The sequence below is a fragment of the Micrasema longulum genome, unplaced genomic scaffold, assembly GCF_059751315.1.
Source record: "Micrasema longulum isolate JH-2025_06_02 unplaced genomic scaffold, ASM5975131v1 h1tg001820l, whole genome shotgun sequence".
Lineage (NCBI taxonomy): Eukaryota > Metazoa > Arthropoda > Insecta > Trichoptera > Brachycentridae > Micrasema > Micrasema longulum.
Genome location: NW_028278994.1, coordinates 151879 through 179411, shown reverse-complemented (window position 1 = coordinate 179411; position 27533 = coordinate 151879). Strand labels below are relative to the sequence as shown.

General features: G+C 34.8%; 1 protein-coding gene across 1 annotated transcript in view; it reads left to right on the top strand.

Moving 5' to 3' along the window:
* The window catches only part of LOC148273875 (nephrin-like), a 121398-nt gene that overhangs the window by 70893 nt on the left and 22972 nt on the right, over window positions 1–27533 (top strand). The window contains exons 6-18 of the mRNA XM_088238024.1: window positions 2289–2425; window positions 8341–8494; window positions 9873–10010; window positions 11329–11415; window positions 12352–12429; window positions 14662–14820; window positions 15808–15939; window positions 16440–16520; window positions 16782–17070; window positions 18537–18775; window positions 20390–20498; window positions 21443–21639; window positions 27072–27245. Of these exons, the coding sequence (XP_088094150.1) occupies window positions 2289–2425; window positions 8341–8494; window positions 9873–10010; window positions 11329–11415; window positions 12352–12429; window positions 14662–14820; window positions 15808–15939; window positions 16440–16520; window positions 16782–17070; window positions 18537–18775; window positions 20390–20498; window positions 21443–21639; window positions 27072–27245 (1974 nt within the window). The remainder of the gene's footprint in view (window positions 1–2288; window positions 2426–8340; window positions 8495–9872; window positions 10011–11328; window positions 11416–12351; window positions 12430–14661; window positions 14821–15807; window positions 15940–16439; window positions 16521–16781; window positions 17071–18536; window positions 18776–20389; window positions 20499–21442; window positions 21640–27071; window positions 27246–27533) is intronic.

The window sequence follows — 27533 nt, the reverse complement described above, 5'->3', positions numbered from 1 at the left end:
GCAGAAATGCCATATATAAATAAATAAATAAATATGTTTACATAGAAAATTATCATAAAAGAAATTAGAAAGACACAATGGTGTATAGTAGACTAGTGGGAGTGGAAGCGGTAGAAAGGAGAAAGATTCAGTGATCTTATGAAAGAAGACAACTTGTTATCAAAGAAATCAAGACTGGTATGTTTGTTGGCAGACCTGAGAATTCTGGGCATAGGGAATGAAAACCATAGTTAGTTCTATGGTTATCGGTATGAAAGAGTAAGTTTTGTCTGGGGTTTCTAGTTGTGATATTTAATTTTATTGAGCTCAGTAGTTCAGGCGCATCGAAGAGTGAGTTGAGAATTTTAAATAGGACTAGAAGGTTGGATTTATTTCGACGGTCTTGAAGAGAAGATATATTTAAGGCGGTTTCTTACTCATTGTACGCATGTTGGTCTCTGGATAAGCCTAACCTCCAGCCTGTCTTTCTTAAAAATCTATGTTGAACTGATTCAATATTTTTGATGTGAACATCATAATATGGAGACCAGATAACAGAGGAATATTCTAGATGTAGGCGAACTAGGGAACGGAAGAGAGTTTTAAGGGTATTGATATTTTTGGAGTCAGTTGTGCTTCTGTTAATAAATCCAATGAGTTTTAAGGAAGTATTGATAACATATTTAATGTGAATTGTAAAAGAAAGTTTAGCGTCAAGTATAATACCCAAATCTTGTATACTAGACACAGATAAAAATATTTCATCGTTCAGTGAGTAGTCGTATAAATATGGAAGTCTCGTTTAAACAGGGCACTCCATCTTTGTTTGTTTCCGCACCCAGTAATGTATAGGGGACTTAATCGAAACTACAATAATTGCAACGTTTCTTAACTATTTTCAACTCATCAAATTAAGATGATCAATCTCACGCTTCAGGTCCAATCCACTATTATGAAAATAACCCTTTAATTTTTTTTTATGTATAATTGTTTATTCGGAGAAAAAATACTACAATGAAGTAGTATATTTTATTTTCTCTGCGTTATACTGATCACCTAAACTTATTGTAACACATAATCGATATATGTACGTTATTATGGTTATCTACAATAAATAAGGACGATCGAAAAGCATACCGTCTTAGTAATTGTCAAAAGTCATATAAAAAGGATGTTCAAAATACCATTTTTTGCTTGAATTCTGATTATTTATTTTATCACAGAAGCCTATTTATTTATTTATTGATTTACACGCCCTACGGGCTTTTTCATATATTAGAAATTACATTCAAGTGCAGCAGTGAAACATAAGTATGTCCATTAGGTCAAATTAAAGATAACATAAGAAAAACTAAAAGATACAATAATAAGTAAAAATAAGGAAATGTACCAACATAGGTATATGGGTGCATAGAAAAATATTTAATGAATTTTCATATGAAAACATATACACATACACACACATGCATATGCATACATACTCACACACATACATACATGCATGTACATATATATATACATATACATACACATGCATGTACATACATATACATACACATAAGTTTATACATTATTATAGAGATACATAAATTTAAATGAGAACTATTTTAAAATTTAAATAAGTAAGGAACGCGGACCAATTTTTTTTTCAATTATGGCTAAGTTTAACAGTCTATAAAAAAAATTAAAAAAACACACATTGATAGGTTCGATAAATACTTTAAAGATTTATAGTGAAAACTCTGATACTTCGGATAGCAATTATATTAAGAGAGGTCAATACAACTTATTAAACTGCTATTAAGCAAGGAAGTGTTACCGACTAGGAGGGCAAAACCTGAATGAATAGAGCCGGCCACCTCGTGCCGCTCGCAGTTTAAATAATTTTAATACACCTACACATTATTATACTAGTGTCTATACACTAACATATAATGCATGGACTCTACAATTATATACATCTGTTGAGGAGTGAACGAGGTGTGAAGAGTACCTCGTCCGAAGATGAAGAAAATTTATATAATGGACTGTATTATCGGGAAAGGCAGTTTGCGCAACTTGTAAAACAAATAGTGCTAGCCTTCCTTACGCATGTAGATGCTCATTGAATCACTTACATGCAAAAAAATCCACAAATAAACTTCCTTCTACCCCCGCGAGAAGATTTAGAATAGCACCCCTGGCCAGATATGTTGTCCCAATTTAACGCATTCAATATTCTGTTATATGTGTTATGTTTTTTGGGTCTAACAAATAGATTTGAATTCAAACATTTTTACTTTAAATTTTCTCAAATATTTTCTCCTCAGATCCTCCTGCTCAGCCCCTCATCTCAGGATATGTCCCAGGGAGTATTTTGGCTGCAGGAACTCTTCAAAAAATGCTCTGCATCTCAACTGGGGGAAACCCCTTGGCAACCCTTACTTGGTACAAGAATGATAAAAAGGTAAGCAAATTAAATAACTGTGTTCGGTATTCGTTTTGTGGGAATATAATGCTTTATTCAACAAAAGAAACCGCGTCTTTGGGGGACCACTGGATAAACCTGAAGGTGTAAGAGCGGTCGCTGGGGGATTTCGCAATAGGTACAAGAATAATCGCCCTGGACTCAGAAGCCCGGCTCCTCAAAGACCCTGGCCTGGAGTGCAAGAATTAATTTACGAGGACCCGTCACTAAAAGATCTAAACTGCTCGCAGTGACGTCAGGAGCTTATAAAGCACTAGCCCCCATATCTTTAAGAATGAGAATCGGGTTGAGGTCCCGTGGCTAGTGCCTTTTCCTATAATGAGTTTATCACGACTAGAAATATTTGGGCTTAGCTATGATAATCCACGTTTTATAATGGGCTTAGCTGTTATAATCCACATTTTGTAATAGACTTGGCTATGATAATACACGTTTTGTAATAGACTTGGCTATGATAATACTCATTTTGTAATAGGCTTATCCATGATAAATCACATTTTGTAATATGCTTAGCTAATCAACATTGCTCAATAGGCTTAACTATGATAATACTCATTTTTAAATGGGCTAAGCTATTATAATCCATTTTTGTAATAGACTTTGCTATCATAATACACGTTTTGTAATAGACTTAGCTATGATAATACTCATTTTGTAATAGGCTTATCCATGATAAATCACATTTTGTAATATGCTTAGCTAATCAACATTGCTCAATAGGCTTAACTATGATAATACTCATTTTTAAATGGGCTAAGCTATTATAATCCATTTTTGTAATAGGCTTAGCTATGGTTAGCCAGATTTTGTAATAGACTTAGCTATGATAATACTGTTTTTTATATACATATTTTTAAAGGATTATCCCGCTAAGCCTCTATTCAAAAGCTTGTCAGCCGGTGGGAAAGAGAGGATATGGAAGAACGTTATGAAAAATACACCACCACACCCAAACCAATTGAGAAAAAATCTTTCTTGATTTTTCTTTTCTTGCAATTGGAGGGAATCAAACCCGTGACTCCAGTTTCACAATTAGCCGCCTAACCAACTGCGCCACGGCGCCTGTCATTTCGTAATGGGCTTAGCTATGATAATACTCATTTTGTTATAGACTTAGCTATGATAATTCATTTTTGTAATAGGCTTAGCTATGGTAATCCAGATTTTATAATAGACTTAGCTATGATAATACTCATTTCGTAATGGGCTTAGCTATGATAATCCATTTTTGTAATAGGCTTAGCTATTTTTTTTATTTTTTTTTATTTAAATCTTAAAGTAGGGCACACATATCATACATATTGTTATGTGTGTTCTAATAATAACATTACAAATATATTTAATTTATAAATTGTTTATCACATATGTCTTGACCATTATTTTAAATTTTGATATGTTTTTTTCTTCATAAATATTTTTTTCCATTTCGTAATACTTTTTAATTGCTTTAAATAAAATTGAATTTTGTGACTTTGCCTTTTTCCTAAATGGAAGTCTAATTTTGTTCTTTTCTCTAGTATTGTGATCGTGTTCATGCTGGTTCCGATCAATTTTTTTCCAAAATTCTGTTTTTTTATTAGAGTTTATAATTTTATGAACAAATATCATTGTATTGTAAAATATTCTTTGTTTATATGTTAATAATTTCATTTCATTTACCATCGACTTTACCCTCGTTTATCTGTTTTTTTTCAAAATGATTCTAAAGGCTTGATTATTCAGATTTTGTAATAGACTTAAATAGCTATAAAAATCCACATTTTCAACACGATCCGAAACGTCGCAAAATAGTGCAAACAACGTACAGCATCATAACCTAGAAAAACGCATTGCGAAATTTTGAATTATTTGCAGTATTTATTATTACATAAATTTTTCAGAAATCCTTCGATAAATTAAAACAAACAAACTATCACGCCGTTTCCCCATTGGGGTAGGCAGAGAGGATAGAACGCCACATCACTCTATCTTTGTATACAGACCTCGTTCCCCCTGCATTAATGCATCTTCTCATGCACGCACGCCGATTATTCCTACTCTTGACGTGTCCATCTTCAAGTATTATGTTATATATGGACTTGATCGTGCCATGTCTTTCTCGTTTTCTGCGTTCATCAACATTCGCATCGTAGATCCTTTTAGCCGCGCTTTCGCTGTCCATTCGCTCTGCATGTCCGAACCAACGCGGCATCCCTTTCCCGAGTCAGTCGATAACGCTTGTCTCAGCCATACACAGTTCACGGGTCTCGACATTTGTGCACCTATCCATACATCGTTTTACCACACATTTGCCTCGCATACATCGTAGATTTTTGTTACCAAGAATTGCAGTTCCTCTTTGTTGTCAGAAAGAAGCACGGCATCGTCAGCATACAAAAGACAGTTGACAGTTAAATCCCCCATTTTTGCTCCCATTCTTAAGCCTTTCAGTTATTTCATACAGTTATTGGTACGAGAGTTGTGTAAAAAATAACGTTCTCAATTTTTTTCAGGTTTAAGAGATTTTTTATTTGAACTGAAAAATTCATCATTAGAAAGCTTAATTTCTCAACTATTTTTCAACATTATCACCAGATTTTTCAACGCATTTTTGTTGACGACTAATCCACTTTTGGAATCCAGCTTCAAAGAAGTCCGCCGCCAGTCCGTGGAGGAATTTGGTGACCGTGCTTCTTGTTGAGTTTATTTAACTTTTTGTACATAATGTTATTTGTACATTAGCGGGCTTATTGCTAAATGGCAATTTCTTCCAACCAACCAATAATATAAAAGTTTTATTTTTATAATTCAAGTTACAGAACATATTCAATAGAAAAAAAAAGATTAAAAAGCTAAAGATATATAAAAATAGAAATAAACGTATTTGTTTATAAATTACTTTAAATCAAAACTATTACTCAATGGGAAAAAGGAAAAAAGAGGAAAAAGGAAAGGAGGAGAGATTAAGGAAGAGAAAGGAGATTTTTCTTCAGACGTGATTTAAACAGAGATAATGTAGTAACATCTTTGATGGTGGATGGGAGATGATTCCACAGTCGAGCCGCATGGACACTATATGAGTTAGAGAAGAAAGAGAAATTGTGGATGGGTATTAAGAGAGTGCCTTGAGAATTAGAACAAAGAGGTAAACCATGAACTGATAAGCGTTGAAATTTTTCGCGCAGGTATATAGGAGCGTTAGGACTATGAAGTACATTGAACAGAAGTGAGAGGGAGTGATAGTCTCTCCGTTTATGACTCGAGGGACCACAAGAAATTCGGAAAATTATTGCGGGACCTTGAAAAAACTCAGAAGAGCCATCCAAAATCGCCGGAGAGGAAGACTGACGAAAGGCGTTAGACTGCACCACGACAATGCGCGCCCGCGCGTCTCTCGCCAAACCGAGGATTCAGTCGAAAATGTTGGCTGGGATCTCGTTGAACAGGCTCCCTACAGCCCTGATCTGGCACCGAGTGACTTCCACGTGTTTCCAAAATTAAAGCAACGCTTGGGTGGACAACGTTTCGAGACTGATGAAAGAGTGCAGGAAGCGGTCACCGAATTCCTCCACGGACTGGCGGCGGACTTCTTTGAAGCTGGATTCGCACCAACTATGCACAGAACTCTCCTCTGATTCGCTTGACGCGTAATTATAATGTATTTTTCAAAACGAAGACATATTTAACTGCAGAAAAACTCACTTTTAAAACCAAAATTAAAAAACTATTATATGAAAAAAGTTATGTTACTTTATAATATTTTTACATTTTCTATTTACTCATATCAAACACACACTCACGCTGTCCATAAACCTACCCTCACACCCATATACAATCACACACTTATTCACATACCTACCAAAACCACACTCCACTTTTTTACACACGCATCCTCACACAAAAAAACTCGCACACATGCACTTCTGTGAATGAATATCTAACTGAACTGGGTTTTTATAATTGTATTTATGTGAAAAACTGATTTGGCTTGATTTTTTTAAATAATGTTGTGTATATTTTTTTGTATTGCTGTTGTTTTTCTGAATAAACAAAATTAAATTAAATTAATTTTCAAAAGTGGATTAGTGGTCAACAAAAATGCGTGGAAAAATCTGGTGATTATGTTGAAAAATAGTTAAGAAATTATGCTTTCCAATGATGTATTTTTCAGTTCAAATAAAAAATGCTTTAAACCTGGAAAAAAATTGAGAACCTTATTTTTTACACAATCCTCGTATATGCGCCGAACTGCTATGGTGACATCACACACCCCTGTGAGACTCCTTTTTTGATAAATTATCGATAATCAAGTTATATTTGATTATTTCAAAGAGCTTATGGGGATCGAGTCCTATCTCTGCTTAATATCTCATCTCGTTCACAGATATTGTTTTCATAAATTTCCGTCAGTTAATTTCAAATAAAACCGGTCGTAAAGCGGGCAGTAATATAATTCCGCCCAAATCCTACCCAGACTGTTTTAATTGTCTCAATATGTCTACCGAATATTGATGAAAACATGTCTTGATTTTATTGGCATTATATTCATTTGTTATCTGACAATAAAAATGTCGTTTCGCCTTGAAAGCGTACGCTTTATGGCATATTTTACTATGTAAATAGTGTCTCAACGGAGATGGAGAAACATTTGAGGAAGTGAATATATATGGCATAGAATTAGAACAGAAAATAGAACAGAAACGGCGTACGCGCATCGAATTGAAGCCGACTAAACTACTCATCAATCAACATATTACAACAACAGAGATGAAAAAGATTTTAGAGAAGGTAATATAGAAGTCTAGGCATATATAGGGCTTATGACCTGTCATTTTTTAATACATATATTTATTTTTGTTAATCTTTGCTTTTAATTTTTGTATAAAATTGTAAGATTCAATATGTCCATGTATTTATAATTTTCTCAAACTGAACGGTTTGGGTAGGTAGGAAGAAATTGCCTTAAGGCAATATGCCCGCCCTTATATGTATATTTATTGTATATGTATATAAAGTGTCAATAAATAAAATAAATAAAATTGGCTGGTTTAAGTGGCCACTTTACACACTGTGTAACATTCATCATTGTGCCCATATTTGAACATGTTTATTCCTTCAGTTCTTTCATCTGTTGATGTTTGTGAAGTTAAAGAGCTGAAACCTTTATTCGTGCGGGTGAGATTCATCCAATTGAATTATTTCACCTACATACTAGGCAACGCCTGAAAATCTTATTTTTTCAATTTCTATACTTCTTCTTGGACCAGATGGATTTATCAACAATGTTTTGAGTTTGTCCAAATTTAACCAACTCTACTCATAAATGAGTAGTTTTACGTTTTGGGCATTGGTTACTCTGAAGACGTCGCTTAGTACGCATTTTTATTCAATTATTTATTTATTGTGTTCATTAACACCCAAGGGGCATTTACAAAAAATAATCAAATATATGATAACATGCTTAAGATTAAAACACAAAATATACAGAAAAAAAAATTGTGAAATTAGTTGGAAAAATATTAAAAAGAAAAAGTAAGAAAGATGTACAAAGTAAAAATGAAAGTAAACAAGAAAAACAGTAAGCACATAAACAAAAAATGCGAAGACATAATTATGCTGTGTTGTGTTGTTTGTAAGTGTCAAAATACTGCCGTGATTTTAAGGGAATAGGATGGAATCACATTTCATGTGTAAGTTCACAAATAATTTTATCTGTCAGATTGTTAAATAAAACAAGGTAGACGTTTTGTTAGTACTGCCAGGGTAGTCGATTTTTTTACCCGGCTTTCTATTGATAAACCGTAGTATAATATTAAACAGTATCAATTTACTTAATTCCAAAATTACCATATTACAACAGAGGTGAAGAACATTTTAGCAAAAAATAATCTAATTTGCCGTTTTTTTCATTTCAGATACATTCCATAACTAAGACCACGGACAGACAGGTGACATCTGAGGTGACAGTACTCACCAATGTCACAGACAACAATGCTCAGTACAGGTGTGAAGCCCATAACAGCGCCACTGACATCCCGCTGTTTGAAAGCGTCACCCTTGCCGTGCATTGTAAGTAAAACAAAAAAATAACTAATTCAAAAAAAATAAATTCAGACATAGAGAATAGAACGCCATTACACTCTGTGTTTTCATACAGACCTCACCTCCTCCACATTCATAAATATTTACATGCTCATGCGCCTGATATTCCAACTTTGACATGTCGATCTTCAAGTATTTATTAGATTTAATCCTACCATGTCTTTCTCGGTCTTCCTGAATTTCTGCATCCATCGACTTTGTATCGTAAATCTTTTTAGTTGTTCTTTCCCCATCCATTCACTCTACATTTCCAAACCAACGCAGCACCCCTTTCTTGATTCTGTCGATAATGCATGTCTCAGCCTTACACACTTCACGGATCTCTACATTCGCGCACCTATCGTACATAGTTTTACCGCACACTCCCTGAGAGATCGCATTATACTACAGTTATTTATTTGACTTTTGTTGTTTATTAATCTATCATTCCTTTATTCATACAAATACATACATATTACAAAAAAAAACAATAATAAAGTATTCAAAACTCTATGAGGCCAATGGCCCTGTTTTGAGTTTGGATATAACATAATGGAAAGTGGAAGCACGTACATAATTAAATAATAGCAAAAATTAAAATGAAATATTATTACATAAACCTACATATATTATATTTCAAAGGACATCTGGACAACACGCTTAATATTAAATAAATCTATGCAATATCTCGCAGCAGTCTCCTGCAATGGTCTCTTCCCTTGGACAAAATCTAAACTTGTACACTCCTCCTGAAAATGGCCTTCGTTTTAGAGAACTTAATATGTTCATCCTAGACATTGAATACTCTTAGGGTCACAAAAGAAAAATTCCTCTGAGCAAACGTCGTACGTGTTTTTGGAATTAAATAATTCAAATTACAGGAAAATCTCGTACGAGCATTCTGCTGGGATCTACTCTTGTAGCCGCATGACCAGAAATGTGTCAATGACTCTTAAAAAATATTGTCTAATGTCCAGTACCTTCATGAATTGGAACAGTGTCTCAGATGGAAAAGTGGGAGACAACGCAGCATCACTCTTAGTATTAATTTTTGTATGTTTATTAGGGGGTTCATGATAGACGCAGTGCAACCTCCCCAGCCCACTATACCACAGATTGCCACTGACTGAAAAATAGCTAAATATACAGTTCTTAATGTGCCAATGTCCAAGATGTTCCTAAGTGAGCAGAATACATGACACAGTTGTCTTAATCTGGAAACCAGCTTTTGGACCTGAATACTATTTAATCCGATTTATTCAATCTGCAGTGCCCTGGGCGGGCTCTAGTGATAACACTCACTTCGTTTTGACTGAGTTTTATTAGGTCGGAAGCAAACCTTTTAAAACTTTTGAATGGTTTTCAGTTGCCCCTGAAGCGGTTCGTGTAGCAGTTGAACCAAAGGACCTGAAGCCAGGAGTCAGGGCCAAACTGATCTGCGATGGAGCTTCCAGTAATCCGCCAGCAATTCTTTCTTGGTGGAGGGACAGCATACCCGTCCAAGGTTAGTATATGCACTACCTAATGGCGTACGCTTTACTTTTTTTTATGAATTAATTTTAACACCCATGAGGCTTTTACATATAAATCATATAAAATGCAAACATTATAATTCAAGAAATACAGTATTTGGAAGTAAAAGACAGTACAGTATTTAGAAATACAGCGATGGTGTCACCTACTGGAAGATCGCCACTGCATTTACCCTGAGGTTAGGAAATGATTGCCTGATAATCACCGTCTCTTCATCTCATTCAAATTATGTGTGTCTTGCTTAGTGATCTAGTTAGATTACATCTCTTTATCTCAAATGAATGTTTTATACTAATATTTTGAGTTTGTCCAAATTTTTGTAGACAAAAGGCTGGGTCTCACCCCCTTGGCAATCATTATGATAAACAAATCAAATCGGAGATGTAGAACATTTTAGAGGAGGAATATGGAAGTCTAGGCATTAACAGGGCTTATGGCCTGTCATTTGCTGGTTTGAATGGCGCAACAATAAAGGTTTCAGCTCTTTAACTTAACTAAAATCAACAGATGAAAGAATTGCAGAAATATGGATTTTCAAACATAGGCAAAATGGTGAATTTTACTCAGTGTATAAAGTGGCCACTTAAACCAGTCGATGACATGTCATAAGCCCTGTAAATGCCTAAACTTCCATATTTCCTCCTCTAAAATGTTCTACATTTCTGATGTAATTTGTCTCAGGGTACTTGAAATTTTGGCACTTTCAGAAATCCTCATGGGAAAAATATTTCATTTAAAATTATCTAATATGTGACATATTTTGTTTCTTATCGTTTGCTTGAAGATTACAAAAAAAATGTGGTAATATTTATAAAAGTTGCCGAGATATTAATGAATTAAGTGTAATTATTTGCAACGCCAGTTACATCACAGGAACAGGCGTTTTAACATTGCCCTGAAGTCCAATACAAAATGATAACAGACACTCACCTTATACTGGGGTGATAGGTTGAACAAGGCACTTGAATTTGATAAGTATAATAAGTAATTGCGAGGATCAAGGTTCCAAAATTACGATAATTTGCGATCACTAAAATATCTTATCTGATGGATGATACACAATCTCGCGCACACCCGGAGACGGTCAGTACCAGATTGTACCATGTACCATGTTGTGTGAAGTCGCTGTATTTTGATCAGAGCTCGGGAGGTAAATTAAAATTATAACATCGGACCCTTCATAGTAAATGTGGCGCAACAAACCGTCATTAATGTGGCTAAGAGAAGTTGTACATTATACGTAAGATTATTAACAAATCTAAATAAAGATGTTTGTTTGTCTTTTACAGGCTACAGTAACTTCTCAAAGCCTGGACTCCACGGAGGAACTGTTTCTTCTATCGAGTTGAAACTTAACATCACAAGAGACATGAATGGTAATATTTTTAATTGCTCTCAATTTAAAAAATACAGTATAATTTATAAAACGTTGTGAAAAATTTTATGATATTTTCATTAGCATATTTTTTTTAGCTACAGCATCAACGTTCGCATCGTATTTTTTCGTTAATCTTTTTAACTATAGCTTTAACATGTGCATCGTAAATCATTTAAGCAATAATTTCAACATTTACATTGCGAACCCTTTTAGCTACAGCTTCAAAATTTACCTTGTAAACCTTTTTATTTTTTCATTAACATTCGCATTGTAACTTTTAGATATAATTTCAACATTCACATTGTAAATTCTTTTAGCTACAGCTTTAACATTTGCATCGTAAATCTTTTAAGCTCTAATTTCAACATTCAAATTGTAAACCTTTTTAGCTACAGCTTCAAAATTTACCTTGTAAATCCTTTTATCTAATGCAATAACATTCGCATTGTAACTTTTAGCTATAATTTTAACATTCACATCGTAAATATTTTTAGCTACGGCTTCAACATTTGCGTCGTAAATATTTTAAGCTGCAATTTCAACATTTACATCGTGAATCCTTTTAGCTACAGCTTAAAAATTTTCATTGTAAATCCTTTTTTCTATAATTTCAACATTCACATTGTAAATTCTTTTAGCTACAGTTTCAATATTTGTATTGTAAATAATTTTAGCTACAGCAATCAACATTATGTAACAATTTTCATTATGTATGAAAAGTTAAATAAATAAAATGGAAAAATTGGCATTCACATTGTAAATCCTTTTATCTATAATTTCAACATTCACATTGTAAATTCTTTTAGCTACAGCTTCAATATTAGCATCATAAATATTTTAAGCTACAGTATCAATATTCAAATAATTATCTTTTAAACCACATCCGAGTCTTAGTTTGAAATTTCAAAATATAACAAGTTATTCTTTTTTATAGGTATGATTTACACCTGCCAAGCATTGAATGAAGCTCTACAAAGAAGTGTCCATGATGCCCACACTTTGAAAGTTTTGTGTACGTATAAAACATCTCCTAAAATAAAAATAGTAAAAATTAAAAAGCCAAAACAAAGGCAAAATAGTGAATGTTACACGGTGTGTAATGTAGCCATTCAAACAAGCCAATGACAGGTCATAAGCCCTGTATTCCCCCTCAAGAATATAATGTCGGGATAATGTAGTTGTGGGTTAGCCCATATTTCATATTATTGATTATTATGTCTTTTTATAGAGTTAAAAAACCTTTCTCCTTTGATTACAATGTTGAAAATATTAATTTAGATGTAGTCAAGTCCATTAAAGACTTCAGAGATGTCAGCGCAGAGCACACTGATGTTATGATTGACAAGTCCCTAAAACTCTCAAGTTTTGTTAGCAAAACATCCAGGGACTTTACTAATATGTCTACAGTTAAAGCACTTTATTGCTTATTTGTTCGCCTTCTTTTAGAATATGCCTCCGTGATCTGGTCTCCCTTTTTTGTAGGCCAGATAAATCATATTATTGAATTGGTGCAACATCGTCTGCCAAGAAAAGTAGCATGGATGATTGGCCTCGAGAGGGGAGACTACACTTATGGAGATGTGGAGTTAAAGTAGTTTATTACACATTTTTGAAGACATAAGTCCCAACTCCATGGGACTAAAAGTCCTGTGTTGAGTTGGGACGAGTAATTAATTGACACAGACATACTAGTCTATCACCACAAATATTATATTGCGTCAGAAACACACATGGCACATCAATATGGTAAACAGCAAACTCGAGCATTCGGAAAATCATCAAGTACTTTCCCACTCAAATCCCTCCCACTAAGGAAAATCCAGCCCTTAACTCCTCTCTTGAAAATAGTTTTTGTCCTAGAGAGCTTAATAGGCTCTTCCAAAATATTAATACTCTCGGTGCGATAAAGGAGAGGGTTTTCTGATGAAAAGTCGTACGGGTTTTAGGTATGACATTTTCGTGCTCATGGAAAACCTTGTATGAACGTTTTGCTGAGATCTCTCCTTATTGTTCTACCAGAAGTCAGAGACGAAGGAGCATATGAAGCAAGTGAGGCTGAGCCTCACTAAGAAATCATTGCTATTCACCAGCACCTAATATGTATTTTAATTCGCATTATATCAACACATTATGAAGATAAAAAACTAGCAACCAATAAAAAATGCTCAAAGATGCCTACAAACATGGTCCGTACTGTGTTATTTACTATAGGTAACTACTTAACATTTACGCATGTTATACTTATCCTTAAAATCTGAGCTTCACTTGAAATTTGGTATCAAAGACGCCACTGCCAGAAGTGTGTAAGTGCTTCTTTTAGGTACAGTTGTCTCATATCCAGCACCGTATTGGAACAACTGTTGTGACCGGTATGTCGGATGGCGCCGGAATATTATTCTCAATAATAATTTCTGTGACATTATAAGAGGCTTTAAGATGGATGCCGCACAACCTCCCCAGCCAACAATTCCAAAGATTTTTTTTTAAATTTTTTTTTTATATGGGAGTTGCTTTATTATTAACCTTGCTTATAATATACAAGGTGGATTTTTCTGCAATAAAATTTATCTAAACTGTTAGGATCAGGAGGGATATGCTTATGTGGACCAATCCGGAACTTCTCAGCATTTGCTCATGTGGAGAGGAAACCACATAAAACTCTTCAGGAGAAGCCGGCCTGTTGGCAGCAGTCAACAGGCCTGCCGTTCCACTAGTGGAGTGTTCGGCATTTTGTTCCCTACTTTGGTTTATTTTACCAATTGCCTGCACTATATTGACCATGTATGATACTACCTCTCGTGTGAGTTCTTTATTACCTATAATTCCATAGGCTGCAGTGGATTGAAACAGAGCAAAGTACACATTTCGGAGAATGCCAATATCCAGAATGCCTCTAAGAGAGTGGAATAGATGGCACAGCTTTCTCAACCTGGAGTTTAGTGACTGGACCTGAGCCTCCCATCGCAAATTCCCAATGATAACACCTCGGTATTTTATGGAATCTATGCTATGATATGCTTTAACAGACCAAATTCCTAGATTGAGCATATTGTTTGGTAGTGAACTGTTATTTATTTATATATGAGTCCATATTCACATTTAGTTTACCATCATTACTAGAGCAAGTGACATTCAATGTTACGACCCACCGGTTGCGAAATATTGATGTGCCGTTCACCCACCGGTTGCGAAATATTGATGTGCCGTTCTTTGATCTACAAATGTATTTTTTGTCTGTTTTCAGATCCCCCATACTTTGAATCGGTGACTCCTGAAATAGTGACTGGTATTGTCAATGAATCTCTGATGATTACTGTCAAAGCTAACGGAAACCCGACGAGCCTCGCCTATACATGGACCAAAGATGGTCTTCCCATATCTCAAGCATCTTCGAGCCATCCAGGTATCTTTTGAATTCAGACATTTTATTTTCTGTGTACTGTCATTAATTATACCAGTGGCAATGTAAGATTGCATTTTTGACAGATTACAATATTGTGGCAGCATTTTTTAAAAAAACATTTTTTATATTATTTTTTTACCTTGGGCTTCCACAATTACAACTAGTTTATTCTCGATGTCGATAAATCGTAATTAAAGGAAAAATTGCTCGGTGAAACAAAATCTTTGACACTTTTAATTAGTAGATACGTGTACCGTGAGGTACTAGACCTGTCAATACAAACCGATGTACTAACATCAAAACTTAAAGGGGGGGTCGGTATCGCTCGGGATAATTTATCTTCTCCTTTAAGGTCATAATGAAGGTATGTCACTTTCATCATTATCATTCCTTTTCCACACCGAATGGTGCATAGGGCACTGTATTGGTACACAAATTGCGGCGTATCTTAATCATGTTTGTTACATGAAGATAAGATGATCAGTCTTACGCTTCAGGTACCAGTCCAGGGACTATGAAATATTCTTGTGTAAAAACACCTTTTTTAAATAAATATTTCATGTCAACCGTGTCGAGAATTGAACTCGAGACCTCTTGGATGGTAGGCAAACGCGTTGACTATTACACCACAAGGCCGACGTACGGTATGTCACTTTAGTAGGTATGAATTTGTAATGTGGCATACCCTTCGATGTACCTACATGAAACTTGAAGTTGGGGGGTCGGTAGTGTAACTTCGTAATCGCTCTGGAGAATTTATCTTCAACTATTCTGTCATGGTGAAGGTACGACGTACTTAGCTTCCCATTGTAACCACGGTCCTGATCTGTGTATCTGCAACACTACCCCTGGCTGGTATTCCGAACGTATATGGTACGTAAAATCGCGCTATACCGCGCTTTAATCGGGTTCAGAATACCAGCCTTGGACCAATACCTGTCTGAAGTGTTATTGCTATTTTTTTAATTATCTGTTCTTATCAACAAGGTGATAGAATCACGTCTGAAGGGATGAGTCTCACCATATCACCCCTGTCGAAGCTGGACGCAGGAGTCTACACATGTGAAGCTGTCAATTCCCAAGGATCCGCCATGATCAATATCACAGTCGACGTACAATGTAAGTCACTTCAATGTTGTATCGAACAAGGTATTTTAAAAAACCAGTTACATCAAATACGAAAGATGTTTACAATTTATTTATTTATTTATTTATAGACGGCATTTCTGCCATTTTATTCTGGTATAAAAAGTGCTTAAAAATAAAAATAATAAAAAATCGAGTATGGTATATTAATATACTCGTACTATTTATATATATATTTGACATATCACAACATCAAAAATATATTAAGTTCTAATATGTTACAAAACAAGTTCTCATTCATAATTTTTGGGTTTAACTCTTCAATGCCTAATTTTTCAAATTCTAACTGAAAACATATTTTTTTATGGTATTTTTCACGATTTTTGAAAAAAATCCAAGCACGACTAAATGTGAGACCACTGTTATCCTGAAACAGGAAGAGGAATTTGTGTATCAAAGTTTTTAATTTTCAGTGTTATGTATTTGATGTTCTTTTCAAAATAATTTCATTTAATTTTGTTTATTTCTTCTAGATCCTGCTACCATCAAATCTGTATCCAAAGATATCCTGGTCAGTCCGAATGAGGAAGGAAGAATCTCTTGCTCCGTAACCGGTATGAACTTAATTTCTTTTAATGATGTAACTTCAAATATGTTATGTCACTTGGTCAACGTCGAAAATAGTGAATCTACAAAATCAAACTTTGAAATAATGTTTGAAATCTAGTATTATTAAGGGCGTGAAATAGGCAAACGAGAGATCTCTCGCATTGTAGGCAAACGCTCTGACCACTACGCCACGAGGCTAATCACACGCTACAAATTTATTCAAATGATTTAGAGAACAGGTGGGTTTAAATTTCTTTGTTTTACAGGGAATCCCATCGCCGAGGAACATATCACATGGAGTCGAAATGGCTATGAAAATTTTGACGAAAAGACCTTCCTATCCTTCGACAAGAACACCAGTACCAGCTTCCTTCACATAAGGAACGCAGCCCGCGAAGATGCCGGCCCGTTCGTTTGTTCTGTGGACAACGGTCTCCACAACAAGACACAAGAAGAAGTGTGGCTTTTGGTCAAGTTTAAACCAGAGATGGACACGAGTCCAGGTTTCTTGAAGGCTGCGGCCAATATGGGAGATGCTGCCGAACTCGTTTGCAGGTATTTAAAATACTTTTTGTTTTAATTCTTGTAGATGGGTCAGTACCAAACATGCTCTTGACGTCTCTATAACTTTTAAAAACATTTTTTTTTTTTTTTTCTACTAATCAACAGGCTTAAGTAAGCCCTAATAGATTGGCATTAATAAGTAATACTTAATCTAAACATTCTTAAAATCTACTTAAATTAACAAAGTGTATAATTAACAAAAGGTATGTATATAGCATAATCTAGGTGGAAATGCCTGCCCTTGCTGTAGGAACACATCGACAGTACCGTTTACGACAGTACGTTACTGAGATAAACATAAATTTTAGTTAATATCTGGACAACATACGTGCAGTATCGTCTCTCTATGAGGAGAGTTCAGCGTGTGTAAGAGTTAATGGGGGATTCACATCTTGGTTTGCGATCTCAAAAGGCGTGAAACAGGGATGTGTAATGTCACCATGGCTGTTTAATCTATACATGGACAACTGTATAAAAGAGATAGAATGTATGGATATTGGAACAAAAATTGATAATTTTTCAGTAAGCTGCTTGTTGTATGCTGACGATGCAGTTCTGTTAGCAAGCAGCAAAAAGGATTTGCAAAAAATAGTCTCTAGAATGTATGATGTATGCCTGGAGAGCGAATTGGCGATGAACGAAAGTAAGGCAAAAGTGATGGTATTTGAAAGGGTATGTGAGGTTACTGACTGCAAATTAAATGTGAACAACGAATGTCAAACAAGTAGAAGAATTTATGTATCTGGGAAGCGTGTTTTAAAGAGATGGAAGAGTAGAAAAAGACGTTGAAAGAAAAGTGAATGCGGGCAACAAAATGAACGGCGTACTAAGCACAGTAATCGCTTATAAAAGTGTGTCAATCGAAGCTAAACTGGCAGTGCACAATGGAGTTTTAGTCATAACACTTATGTTTGGAAGTGACACATGGAATTGGCAGAGGAAGGATGAAAGCTGGGATCTCTTCGACAAATGTGTGGGAAATCAATGTACGACTGGGTTTCGAATGATAAAATCAAGTGAGAATGTAAGTATAACTGATAAGATTAAGAAAGGGTCTCTGAGATGGTTTGGTCATGTAGAACGAATGGACGATGAAAGAATGATAAAACAAGTATATATGGCGAAAATGAACAGTAACGTGAGACGAGGACGACCGAGGGAGACGTGGCATGATCAGATAAACCAAAATCTTAAGTCTGGTCATGTCAAAAGCAGACAGAACCGAAGGGCATGTATGACAAGATGGTTGAATGTGGAAGAAGCTAGGAATATATGCCAGGATAGACGTGTGTGGTGGTCTATTCTCTCTGCCTACCCCTACGGAGGAATGGCATGATGGTAGTAGTAGTAGTAGTAATCTGGACAACACGCTTAATAGTATATAAATCTATGCAATGTCTCTGAATGTCAATATAATGACGAATTATGCATTTCTAAGGAAGTAAATTTTTCTTCAGGTGTCAAGCAGCCCCGGAGCCCACTTGGAGTTGGTCCAGATCGGGGGCCAGCATTCCCTGGAACAACACGGGAGGAAGGTATCAGGGAGCAACCAAGCGCCTGGGCCCGATGCTCTACGAGGCCAGACTCCGCATCAGCGCCCTGTCCTCTGCGGACTACGGAAAATACGAATGTGCGGCTCGGAACAATAGGGGATTCACATCGCACACTGTAACTGTCGATGCGATTAGCGCTCCAGGTAAACAAAACATTTCAACATGCCTGATTTAATTTTCAACAATGTTTTGAGTATGTCCGAATGTTTGTAGACAGGCTGAATTTCACTCCCTAGAGATTTTTTAAATAAAATCAAATATTTTCTGCAACACAGGGAAAACATTTTTGTCTTTGGCTGGTTTCAGCCGGATGAATTTCACTGACATGATAAAGGTTTCAGCTTTTTTACTTCACAAAAGTCAACAAATAGAAGAGCTGAGGAAATGAGGATGTTTAACCTATAGCAGAATGGTGAATGTTACATTGTGTAAAGTGGTCATTTAAACCAGCCAAAGACAGGTCATAAGCCCTGTAAATGCCCAGACTTCCATATTACCATCTGAAAAATGTTTTCTCTCTGTTACAACAAATTAGTATCTGAATAACTGCCCAGGGAGGAAATCCAGCCTAACTGCAAACATTTGGACATACTCAAAACGTTGAGAAATATTTGCGATCAATATTTTCCCAAATATTTCATTTTCAACGAGTTGTAATTATCTCATTATTAGAAAATGGGAATTAAGTTAGGGTAGAGTGGGATTCGAACCACGGACCTTTGAGCCGTGAGTCCAAGACCCTAGCCACGGGACCACAACCCGATTCAAATCCCAGATAGCAGGCATCGTACGACATCGATTGAAATGATCTGATTAGTTTGACATTTAAAAGTTGAACCTCATATTTTGTAGAAGTTCTAGAGTTTAAAAAAATGTATTCAATTCAATTTTCAATTCAATTCAATTCATTTATTTCAAATATAACATATACATTACAAACATATATTCAATATGTACATATTATAAAAAAGAAAAAAAATACACGAAAGAGACTCATGTCAAAGTAGTACGAGAATCCTGCTCTGGAAAACCCCTTCGGATACATGGAACAGATCAATATCCAGAGCGATGTTGTTCAGCATAGTGATAGCCCTTCCAACAGACAAAACCATAGGCAGGCTGGTCCTGAATATCGGAATATTAAACAATCTATGCTGACGCTGTTTTAGGTAATTATCAGGAACATACAAACCAATGCTCATCATAATCTCAGAATTATCAATCATACCGCGCAACAATCGATAAAAATGTGTAGTCAAATACACATTCCTTCTAGTCTCTAAACTGTTGTAGCCGAGCATACCCCGGAGAAAGTCGGTCGGGTAGAGCCGAGGATAATACCCGCACTCTCTCATGTAGAGATATATCAGAAACTTCTTTTGGATTTTCTCTATCATAAGAGAGTACTTCAGTTCATGTGGCCCCCAAATCATCGAGCCACTCTTGAGTCTATTTCGCACCGAGGAGTTGTAAAGAGTTTTCAGTATGCGGGTATTTTCGAAAACCCTGGCAGTACGCAGAACAAATCAATGCATTACCACTGATTGTCTCTAAGTATTGACTATCAAAGTAAGCCACTCATTGTCTGGATTTACCGTAAGGGATTTCAAGTAAACCATTAAATCTTTGACTAGATCCATTAAAAGTTCTAGGAAATAAATGTTGGCACATAAAAACATGTCAGAAAAGTTTCTTGGTATCCAATTTCCCGTAGCATTGATCTTTCGCACTTTGCTAATAAAAAAAATTGTTCACAGATCAAGTCCAGTCATTATCGGTGGTTAATGTCACACACGACTCAGTATCTTTAACTTGGGTGCCGGGATTCGATGGAGGACTAACCGCCACATACAGAATTAGATACAGGTAAGAGAAATGTCACTGTTATTAGAACTTAAAATTTATAAACGTCATTAGTAGTACCTAACTAATTACTATAATAGAATTTAGAATAGTCCAGAAACCGCATACGACCATCAAACAGAACGCAACTAAACTACTCATAAATTAGTAGTTGTACGTTTTGACCCATTAGTTTCTTTGTAAACGTAGCTCAGTACGCAACTCCTGATTTGAATTCAACTTCTGCCGTGTTGTGTCCTTTTAAAGTGAAGAAATACTGCTAGGATTTTAAAGAAACAGGATGCAATTACATTTCATGTGTAATTTAGCAAATGAATGTGTAAGTAGCAAATACATTACATAAAAATTGAATTATTTTTTCATCTGTCAGATTGTCGAAGAAACAAAATGAACATTTCGTTGGTGTTGCCAGGGTAGTAATTTTTTTTACCCTACTTTGCTCATCTAATGAGAGAACTAATGAAAATTGGACCTCAGATTAAACAACTCTGTAGTGGACATTTGACCGACATTATCTTCAAAACGTCAAATATGACATAAAAATATCCGTTTTATGTATAATAAAATTTGTTTTATATTTTAAGTTTAAAGTTCATTAATTCAAATACTTTTATTAAATGACCCTTTACTTATCTACTCTGTTGTGTCAATCAATATTTCCGCGTGCACAATAAAATTTTAGAGAAATTAACAGATTGCTTTTTTTTTTTTTACCTTACATTTGTGTTATGATTATATTTTTTCCCATCGTGCAACATTACGCAGATACATCACGAATGCGCGCGGCGAAAGTGAGGCATAGTGGGGGAATCATTGGACACAGTCCGATGTATTCATATATGGTTCTACGCTCCTTCTGGACTATTCTTAATTCTATGGAGTTTTACCTCTACGTAGACGATATAATGATTGCAAATAATTTTATATAATGATTATTTTTTCCACAGGACGATTTACGAAGAAATCTACAAATATGAAGATGTGGCTCCGCTTCCGAAAAATAATGAAAATAACACCGATCGTGAAAACAAATGGACCATTCGAGGACTACAGCTAGCCACAGACTATCTGTTCTCTATAATGGCCCTCAATCGCCTTGGGCAGTCCAAATACCGACCCGACGATGTAAAGGCAACAACTTCAAGTAAGTTTAAACTATTTTTTACTGAAATAATAACTTACTCTATAGTCCTTAAAATGTAACATGATTAGAATGACAGTTGTCAGAAAAAGTGACGACATAACTTTGTAGTAACGTCAGCGGAGTTATTTATATTGACACACGAAAAATCATTTGTATCTGGCGTGTTAATTAATTTTTTTATTACAATGCTTGAAACATAAATCAACATAAATATTTAAAATTAAAAATAAAATAAAATAAACCTAATTATTAACGACGTTCTTACAAGGTTACATCATTTTGCAAAAACGTTAGAGATGGGACAAATTGATCGAATAAAAAAAATATTCATTGGATGTTGTTCATGAAAGTAGTATAAATGTCTCATTTTTGGTGAACAATAGGGTATTTTCACGTTTTTTTTTTATTTTGCAAAAAAATTGAAAAAAAAATTACGATGGTAACTGTACTGTTTTTATTTTTTTATGTCCACGCGTTAATTTTTCAGAGCGGTTTAAAAACGTATACTTTGAATTGGCGCCAAAACGAACATTCGGATGCCGTATGGGCTTGTGACGTCACGCGTTACGAATTTGACTGACCGTTCAAACAAATTCATACGAATTTGTATAGCCTACGTGTTGTTTTTGTTGTAATTGGTTGTTTTAACTAATTAACGTGCATAAAATGTCTTTAGTTATAAGATACAAGTACTGTTTAATTCCGATGTGCACAAACACTACGGTGAAGACGCAAAATAAAGCTTTTTTCGCCATTCCTAGTACCTAATGAAAAAATGCAGAAAAAGTGGTTTAACGCATTTGAACGTTATGAAACGAGATGTTAAAAAAAACAAACCACTATTCTTTTTTCCGTAGGTCTTGTTCAGTACGAAATACTATATTTTATGGTGTAGACTGTAGACTATAAACATTTACTAACAGTAGGTACTGAAATTAGCACTTATAAAGCTTGACAGGTACTACAATACTAAAATAGTTTATTCTTTGAACGTTATTGTTTATATTTGTATTATATTTCTGTACTTATGTTACTTAGTTTAATTTGTGGAACTGTTGGTTTTCTATATGAATAAAAAATAAAATTACAAAAAAATTGCTGTATGAAAACCTACCTTATTTATTTGTGAAATTTATTGCATTTACAAAATGGCAACTGACCTTGAGATGCTGGACAGTCTTCACACTTGCAGGAATCTATTATTTCCTAGACTTCATCGCAAATCAACGTCACCGAGTACGATTTGGTTCTAACTTTAAGTTCTGCTGGGGTGACTCGACCTCTTACCATTCAAATATCACCCGTCCGTTTTACTTGAATGTAATCTATAGCACTGTCTCCGTAATTTACCCTAGCTGATGTATTAAGTAAATCACATTTAATAAAAAAAGGCATTAACACGCACTCGAGCAACAGAGATGTTTACAAGCAATGGTATTTTATAGATTATGTTGTGTCAAAGTCACGTTACTTCCCCTTTGCTTTAAATGTACGCTAAACAATATATTTATAGTACATGCAAATAATACAACTATTTGAATGAATACATTCTGGAAGCAAACATTATATATTTGCTTACCTTACGGCCTTTACATTTCTATACTCGAACTTAAAAAGTTTGTATTGGATGAGAAAAAAATACCCATCATGATTATATCTATTTTGGGCAAGTTATCGGACTTTCCTTGTAAAAAAACAATTTTAGTCATAATGCTATGGATGTTTATAAATGAAAACAAAAAAAAAACAAAGGAAAAGACGAAATTTAACTAGAAAAAACAAATAAAAAGCCACAAACCGCCCGCGTCGGAGTATCTCAGTATAGGATTTGAGTGAACGTAGGATATATAAGTCACGCGTGACGTCATCAACCCTTTTGGCCAGTTACGGGCCGTTTTATTTCTATCAAACTTTAAATAGGAAATTATAAATGAAAACATTCGTTTCAGATTTTGATAGTTATATGGTTCGAATCGTAAAAATATTCTTTAAATACTGAATACATTAAAAATCATATCCCCAGTTTATGAAAATACCCTATTATTGTTAAACACACTATAATAGGCTTGTTTTTGCGTTTTTTATATCAATTTTCGGAAACAGAACTCTATTTCCTCGTTCCTCTGTTTCATGATAGCATGAAATAACTTGATTTGATCAGTGGTCAGTAATTTCCCATCAAAATTAGTGAACTCATGTCAAAAGTGATGGGAAATTACTGATCACTGATCATGTGCCGATCAAATCGATTTTATCAGTTTTTTCATGCAAACATGAAACTCTGTTTCCGAAAATTGATATAAAAACGCAAAAACAAGCCTTTTATAGTGTGTTGAATAAAATTATCCACCATAAAATAAGACATTTATCCTTTTTTGTGAACATCATCAAACAAATTATTTGTTTATTCGATCAATTGATCAATTTGTCCCATCTCTAACGTTTTTGCAAAATAATGTAACCTTGTAAAAGCGTCGTTAATAATTAGATTTATTGCAGTTTTTTTATTAGTTTTAAAGCTGATTTTAAATATTTATGTTGATTTATATGTCAAGCATTTATTTATCATTTTATTTATAAATTTATTGTAAAAAAAATAATATACATAATACCAAACCCCACAAAATCCCCAATCGAGTTGAGATTTCCTGCAGTTTGGGGAATTCTCCACAACCACGCAACCCTGCGGACGAATCTTGGGTGTGCAAAAAATGGCTCAATTTATAGATAACCTCAAAAGATGAGTTATTCTTTTGAGATGGTATTCGTATGCTGCCAGAAAGACGGAAGAAAGTAGTCTCTTACGATGGACAATACTTTAAACGACACATTCTTTACATATTTTAAAAGAAAAAACATTAATTTTCAACAAATAACTTATTCTAGTTGCCAATATTATTGTTTATTTTTCAATTCAACTGGTGCAACTGGCTGTAATCCACATTTCAAAATGTCAAGATTAACTTGCTTGCTTAAAATAAGATTTTAGAATTATCTTTACTCATTTTTCTCTAATATATTTGTGTGTTTATGGTGTTTTTTGTGTGTTTACTAACTATTTATCTATTTTGCTAACACGAATTTCTCTTTTCTTTCACGCTTCTCTCAAATTGGGCAACGGTTTGCTATTTATACTTAAATCTACTAAATGTCAAACATTTATACAAAATATCTTTATGTGCTCCTACCTAACCTTACATTTATAAATCTAACCTAACCTAACCTCGACAAAACATCAGAAGTGCCGCCCTCTTTCCATTCACCGAGCTCAGACAATGAACTGGGATCGTATTCCTTCGGTACTTACCCAGGGATGCTCATTATAACTGGGACAATCATCGGCACGGCTCTGATCTTGTTGAATGTCCTGATTATTGGCTTCTGTCTGCACAGGCGCGCAAATAAGAGGATTCGAGGAGTTATAGGTAATAAAAATGGTACGACACTATTGAGTGGTAGAGTAAATTTTTTTATGGTTAGCTTACAAATGAAGATCTCCGAAACATCGTAAAGGTTTGTATAAATTAAATATTTTCAAGTTCAAATGAATTATGTTATGATCGATAACTTAGATAAGCACAGTAATTGCTAATAAAAATATATCAGTACAGTATCCCGAAGCTTGCTTACTTCAATTTCTTGAAAACGTTCTCAAACTTCAGTTGTCATTCTGAATCTGGTAATATTTTATGTTAAACCTGTTTGGAATCAAACTCAGAACCTCATTAATGATAGTCTTACACATTTACCGCGTCTCCTAAAAACAGACAAACAACTTTACAATTGAATTCGATAATCTCATTACTAGTCAATTTTAATTATCTCTGACTAAAAATATGATAGCAAGAAAGTCACAAATAAACTATGTACAGCAGGCTATGGACGTTAGGTCACTTCATAGACAACGTCAACTCCTTTAAACATTTAAGTACTGAAATGATAACAATTATAGCACTGAGATTAGAGCACGGCTATTGGCAACAAACAGATGTTATTATGGCTTGTTTAAACATCTGGGATCCAAATTGCTCACTAGAAAAACTAAGACCATTATTTACAAAACTCTCCTCAGACTGGCCATTGCATATGGTGCCAAATGCTGGGTTATGACTAAAAGAGATGAAAATATGGTATCAGTGTTTGAAAAAACATTATTAAGGAAGATATTTGGTGCTGTCGACCAAAACGGAGTGTGGAGGAGACGGTTTAATCATGAGGCACTGTATGGCGAACCCAACATTGCACAATTCATCAAAATAAGATGATTTCAATGGTCGGGCCATGTGCACAGAATAAATGATAACCTTGCCCCGGAAAAGATTCTTTATGCCACTCCGGAAGGCAGACGAAGCAGAGGCAGACCAAAATTAAGATGACGGATAACATGGAACGTGGCATTAGAGCAATTGGCCTGACGAACCCGAGAAGAGCCACAGGGTGCAGGGAGGAATGGAGACAGATTTTGGAGGAGGCCAGGACCCACAACGGGCTGTAGCGCCATTGATGATGGTAGCTATTTAAGAAAACTAGAATAGTTTATAATTTTTATTACCTTACCTTTTAAGTTACCAAACTAACCCTTTTCATTTCTGTACCTCAGAGGCAAACGAATGCAAATCCAGAATTTGATGAAATTACATTTCGATTTTCGTATCCAGTTCATGATCATGTCCATTGATTTTAAAGAAATGTAAGTTTTATAATGAAAAAACCAATGTATTAAGATACTGAAAATACAAATAAATGCCATAAATTATTAGAAGTCAAAATATAAAAATAATAACTTCGTGACAATTGTTTCGCCTTATTAGGGCATTTTCAAACGAATGTGAAGATTATATGGATTGAATGTCCTTATATTGTTATATAATTCAAGGTACTTAAGTAGAAAATAAAAATAATCTTATGAACTTTAGCATGTACATAAATCATAATTGAGGGAAAAACCAATAGTTAAGGTTTGTAAAAATAAAATAAAGTGTTCAGTAGACTCAAATCAGTGTTTGATTTCTTATATTATAAGTTTAAATATGGAGTTCTACAAAATAAACAGCAAATCAATCAATATTAGAAGTCACTTTAAAAAAGTAGATTCTTTAGACTCTTGTTGACGTTTGGATTTGCATCCGTCTGCCTCTGGGGTACAGATATGTTTTACTTATTCGTTAATCTAACCTAACCTAACCTAACCCTTTCATTATATTTTGAGCATGTTATTATTTGATTATTATTTTATGGCAAGGTGATTTGAGTATGCTTGATAAAATAACTCCACCTTACAAAATATCTGTCAGATGTTTTTAACTGCGATCCCATACAACGATGCCTTAATCGCATCCTTTTTGTTTATGTCACTAATTATTTTCTGTTGATTGTTTTTCTCCTGTTCCCTCCTTTCCCTGGTAACTGCCACTTGCAACTAATAAAATTAGAATCCCCCGCAATAATCGGCGAGCTGAACGAGATGCCGGAAGACTTGCTAGAAAAGGGGGACCTCCCGAAGAACGTCATCATCGGAGTTTCGATCGGGGCTGTTATTCTTCTTGTGACAAACATAGCGCTGGTTGCTTGCTATGTATACAAAAAACGAGCCAAGCGGTTAAGAGGTATTGACTCTTTTTACACTTGTACTTTATGGACTCTTCAAACACTTTCAAAATCTAATAAAGACAAAATATAATTGAACCCAGTATATCCTGAACCCAATAAAAACAGTAATTTATTTCGAATTTCACTATGTAATTCTGAGAATGGTCGTTATTGAAGTGACGAAATTACTTTTATTTTTAAAATTCTAAAATTTTGTTGCCTCGTTCCCTGGGCTGGTATTCTAAACACAATTGTAGCGCGGTATAGCGCGTTTTTACGTACTAAATACACGTTATAGCGCGCTG